Below are 5,557 nucleotides of genomic sequence, written 5' to 3'. Positions count from 1 at the left end.
TAACCTGCCAGTCTGTAGTTTTCCGAGTGGCACGGTAAACAGCTAGACCACTGGCAACAGTCCGGGTATCTGAGATCTGACCAGAAAGGGAACAACCACATCCGATTTCAGCACTGCTCTCCATGATTCTTGCTCCAACCCGAAGGGCCTCTGGTTTGTTAACTTGATCCCCTGTGATGAAGGAGAAACCACACAGAAATTGGACCTAATTTCTTCAGCTGGGGGTCAGGGATGGGGGAGGGTGGCTGTATCTGAAGAAAGGAGAAAATCCCACTTAAGGGACTGTAAACTTGCACCCTGGAAGAGTATGACCTTTTCACTTGGAAAGAAGAGCATATATTCTGTTTGGATGGAGAGAGGCAGTGAAGAGTCAATGACCTAAAAAACTGAAGGCCAAAATGAATCAACACTTCAGACACTTTCAGGAACTGAAAGAAGAAACACAATGGACAGGGTGTGCTCGGAGTGACACAAGGCAGATCTCACCCACTGACACCAGGTTTCTACAACATCACGTCCCCATACGGGTCCTTCTGAGCAGGGGCCAGGAGCTGCCACTCCTCCCAGGTGAAGTCCACAGCCACATCCTTGAAAGACAATGAGCCCGTAATCACACAACCTATTCAGTCTGAGGTTTATGTCATAAGGTCATGTAGAAAGAGCAATAAGATGTGATCCTTTCCACCATACGGGCTGTGGGCCACTTTCTATAGATCCAGTTGTAATTTTTGTGTGTGAAAGTAAAATCTTTAAAAATATAGTATTAATAACTACTCATTTTCTTGTTCTCAAGTGTCAAATGGAATAAGCCGACTTTAAAATCTCTGGCTTACCTAGACTCTATCTTCAGTATATATTTTTGACAATCTGTTCATCTGGCACTGTATATAGTTCCTGTGATAACTGATAAGCCAAACAATTTCTTAATGTCAAAAGGCTTGTCTTACAGAGAGACAAACTGGAGTCTGCAAATGCAGTAAAAAGTTAGAGACGCTACCAAAGCTGTATCTTAGGGCAAAATGGATACACAAATAAAGGAAAGAGAAATTCTATTTGAGGGCATCCAATTAAATTGCACTGAAGAAGTGAAGCGAGCTGAGTTTTAGGGAATTATTAACGTGTTCCTCAGACCGGCAGTGGGGTGAGGGTATAAACGGGCTTCTAGGGGGGATCTGATTCTCCCCAACATTCACGTAAAAGGGCGTATTAGAGTCTTCCCCTCCTCCAGCAGGCTTCCGCCAGCTACTTTTGGATATGGGTTGCCTGACAACCGCCCCAGCTCTTCCTCTCGAAGATTCAGTAGCACCTCTGAGTGGATAATAACTGTGGGTCACATGAGGAGCCTCCAGGGACCAGGATTCTGAACATTCGGGCCATTGGGAAGAAAATATAACGGACCCCTGTGGAGGAGCCATTTTCTGAAGGTATGCCCTACAGAGAAGGTAGCCTTTTCCTGTGGACATGAGACTTTTATCTCCCCAAGTACCAGCAATAGCACAGTGGACGTGCCCACTCCAATAACGCAGCGCTCTCCTCTTCCCAGTCACTATATAGGACCAAGACTTACGTCGGCCATGTCCACTGAGTGTCTTTTGTTGCATGTGGGTGCACCATTTTAAGGAGATGTAAGTGTCCCTACGGCTGAGAATTTTTATCCTTTGCAGGAGCAGAAATTAGGAATGGTTTTGGGTAGAGAAAGCCTTAGAGCGCAGCACAGATCTGGAAAAGTCGAAGTGGTACAGATAGTGGAGATTAGGGAGAGCGAGGTGGCACAGATTGTAGGGGTAGTGGTGGGACCTGGACCAAGAAAGATGAGCTGATTCCACACCTACTGGTCTGCAGCTGTTCTGGAAGCAGGAGCGGCAGGCCCCAGTGGGAAAGAAGGCCCCTCTCCAGGTGTTGCTGAGGCCGCTTCTGATCTACTGGGCCCTTAAAGTGCCACTCAATGTTGGAGTTCTGGTCATAGGATGACAGAGGCTATCAGGTTGCCTACGGTGTGAAACCACTTTCTGGTAACTTCCTAGCCTGTCCGTCCTGTTTTGGGACAACGACACTGTTCCAAATGTGGCACGTGCTGTAATCTGTACTTTGGGGCAAAACGGAAAGATGGCAGGGCCCATAAGCAGTTAGAAAGAGCACCACGGGGGCGACCATTATACAGGTCGTGCAGTTCCGTAGGGCGGAGAAGACCCTGTGAGCTGAAGTCCTGAGTAGACTTTGGATGACCAACGAAGTTTATAGGAGCCTAGATGTCAAGAGGTGGTGATCAGACCATGAACAAAGCACAGGAGGATTTCCAGTCTTGGAGATATTTGAGAATGGGGAGGAGCCGGGGTGGAATGGAGTAAGGCAGGGGTGGATGACATTGGTCAGACGCCAGTTGTAGGGGGCAGAGCCAATGATGAAAATTGACACCTATAGGCTTCATGGAAAAGTGATAACTGGAGATAATGACGACCCAAAAAACGAGAGGAAAGAGATCTGCCCTCGCTAGGAATAATACTACTTTCATGAATTGCCTGTTTGGCAGGCACTATTTGAACTACATCTACTTCTCACAACAAACTTGAGACAGACATTTTAACTATACACTGAGTAACAGGTGAATTAAGTAACTTGCTCAAAGGCACACAGCACTTGGGCAAGATTAAGATTACAAGCAGACAGTGTGACTTCAGGAAGCACTCACGCATTATTCAAGGTGAAGGGTGGACTTCAATGGAACAATAAAGCTCCTGGGTGTGGTGGCAGGCTTAAGTGTGCAGTAGGTCACCTTCGCCTGGGGATGTCAAGCTCTGAAAGGTGAGCGTAGCACGTGTGCCTCAGGGTTCAGGTCAGCCTGGAAGCCCTTCCTGGGGCCCAGACTGTTCAGTTCCAAGAATGAGCCAAACTGACCTTGCCTTGGCCAGAATGGGAGATTCACAAGTCAAGAAATGTAGTTGATCTGCGGGTCTGCTTGACGGACCACTTGACTGAGTCTTTGCTAAACATCTGCCCTGAATCCATCTTATTACAAGACATACTGTGAGGGATGTGATAAGGACAATAAACCAGGATTTAGGGCAAAGATGTTCAAAGACGCATCAGACTCTTGTTGAAAATACAGAGTCCTGAACTCCAGCGCCAGAGGTTCTGGTTTAGGTGTGCTTCTGACTCAGGAACTCCATTCTCTTAGGTTTCTTAGAGAATCTGAGGCTTATAATCGACAATCCTTAAGAAACAGTATTGGAATAAATACTGGTTCATTCGTGATGATGGGTGGTGATTTCTCTCAGTACTTTCAAATCGACCCATTTCATCCTGAAAAGCCTTCCACTGGGGAGGGGGGATGTCTCTTCCATTATGCTCTATTACTAGCCTTTATTTTTCTTCATTGGATTTATCACTTCTTGAGATTATATAATCCATTTCCTGACTCTTTCCCTCACTAGATGATGAGGTTCATGAAGGGTGTTCTCACTGTTGTGTTCACTGATGGATCATGTGTGTAAAACTGTGCCCTTGCAGTGATACTTTAAAATACTTTTGGAAAATTATGCAAACCCAGAATTTTGACTGAATTCTGAGACAGACACAGCATGACATATTTGTTTCTTTTTCCATGAGTAGGACTCATGCGCTTAACTGGGATATTATAGCCTCATGGGATCAAGGGAAAGAACATTGGAAAATGGAGAAGTCGAAAAACTGACTTTCAGAACGGTAGGAAGGAACGAAGGAGACATCACATGTCTCCATTCACTAGGTCACAGAGGAGCTGGGATCTTTGACACAGGTGACAGGCCTGTGGACAAATGTTAAGGATTCATTTCCAAGACATTCCAAAAAGATGCCACTTCCTCTCATTTCCTATACCCTCTACTATTCTTAGAGACTAAGGTTCTCATTTTTATTCTATTTATTCTAGGAATCATTTTCTTTTTCTTTCCTTGTCATCAGTAAGCCTCTCTGATCCCACATGAAAACCGTTTTGAGTAATAATTATGTTCGTTATGACTCTCTTTACCGTTAAGTGACAAAATACACTTTGATTAGTCTTTTAGTTCATTCATTCACTTTCTAAATTTATATATAAATAACATTTTTTAAGTGTGCGGTGAAATATAAAATCAGGGAAACCAACAATATACTTTGTCTTTCCCTCAATATACTTTCTAGTGCTTTCTGTCTGTTTTCCTCACTGTGCTGTAACCATCTGTCACATGACTGCCAAGTACGTGAAATCTGGCTACTACCACAGAGGAGATGAATTTTCACTTATTGGGTTTTCAGTTTTTTAAAACACTAAAGTTTACATGAAGCCACTAAAATTAGAAAATTTATAGTATGCTGGTGGAGAAAAGAAATGAGCTTTAAAATAATTCATTTGTGTTCTGATACTTGTCACGAGAATTCTTCTCCACTCCCTCAAAACAACGCGCTCCTTCAACAAGTCATATTCCCTTGAACTATTTCACCTAATAAAAATATTAACATCCTCTCACTGGATCAGCTGGAGTATAGAGATACTCCTTAAAGATGATCCGAGTACCTCACTTTTTCTCCAGGAGACCAGGGGCTTCTATGTTGTCACCGCCGTATCCTCAGCTCCTGGAACAGAACCAGGTACAAAGGAAGTATCTGACAAATACTCCGGTAAATGAGACAATCGATTCACTGTGAACTTTTTGTTTCATGAGTCCCTCTGCATGGTATAAACTTCTGAGAGTTTCTGGGAGACATCCCAGTTTTCAAATAACCCTTCACCCTGGCCTGGGGAAACTGATATATATTGCCCATAGCCCACCAATCCAGTATTTACCTTTCAGCAGTTTTCCCTTCTTAGCAACATTCCAGATACAAATTGCATTAAAAATTCACTTTATTTCCTCCACTTAGCTTCTTTTGTTCCTTTGACACGACAGAGAACCTTAAGGGTATTTGGGTTAACATAAGATTACGCCTCTGCATCGACGCACATATTTAATACCATCAACATATCAGGTCTTCCCAGTCTCAGCATCTATACGATTTCTCAGTATTTACTTTTCAGACATAAAACGAGCTAGAAATTTGGCTCCAATCTTTTACACGTAGAACAGCTCACCTTTCTCCTACTGGTTTCCTGGGACATAAAGTAAGATGTAATTGACCACTGAAGGCGTGACCACACTCACTGCATTCACGGGGTTTCTGTCCTGTGCAAATCCTCCTGACGGTGCATTTCTGGCCACAGGCTGGCCCACTATGACTACGTTCCTGTTATTTAGTGCTGTCTGAGGGACCACACAAGGCACCTGCACAGTCACCGTATTAACAAGGTTTTTGTCCTGTAGAACAACATTGGTCTGTGATGAGCTGTGACTCTCCGAGGGAGGGTTTTCTCCCTTGATTGAGTGAATTTTCTGATGTTCATTGAGGACTGACTTTGCTCTGAAGGATTTTCCACACTCATTACATCGATAGGGCCGCTCTCCTGTATGAATTCTCTGATGAACTATAAGCTGTGGCTTCCCAATAAAGGCTTTCCCACAGTTGTTGCATTCAAAAGGTTTCTCTCCTGTGTGAAATCTCTGAT

At 43.9% G+C, this 5,557-nt stretch overlaps 1 protein-coding gene across 8 annotated transcripts in view; it reads right to left on the bottom strand.

Moving 5' to 3' along the window:
- The window catches only part of LOC105306591 (zinc finger protein 350-like), a 14,121-nt gene that overhangs the window by 4,132 nt on the left and 4,432 nt on the right, over positions 1 to 5,557 (bottom strand). For 3 of the 8 annotated variants that reach the window (XM_023524157.1, XM_023524160.1, XM_023524161.1), the window contains one exon: positions 4,844 to 5,086. Coding sequence is in view for 2 of the 8 variants with exons in the window: in XM_023524159.1 (XP_023379927.1) it covers positions 5,094 to 5,550 (457 nt within the window). In the remaining 6 variants the exon portion in view is untranslated. Of the gene's footprint in view, positions 1 to 4; positions 588 to 4,031; positions 4,591 to 4,843; positions 5,551 to 5,557 lie in introns of those variants that run through there. The other 5 variants (XR_002777515.1, XR_002777514.1, XR_002777516.1 and 2 more) reach the window with 5 other exon arrangements.

Source organism: Pteropus vampyrus, unplaced genomic scaffold (assembly GCF_000151845.1).
Source record: "Pteropus vampyrus isolate Shadow unplaced genomic scaffold, Pvam_2.0 Scaffold448, whole genome shotgun sequence".
In the NCBI taxonomy this organism is placed as follows: Eukaryota; Metazoa; Chordata; class Mammalia; order Chiroptera; family Pteropodidae; genus Pteropus; species Pteropus vampyrus.
This window is presented reverse-complemented; position numbering and strand designations above follow the sequence as displayed.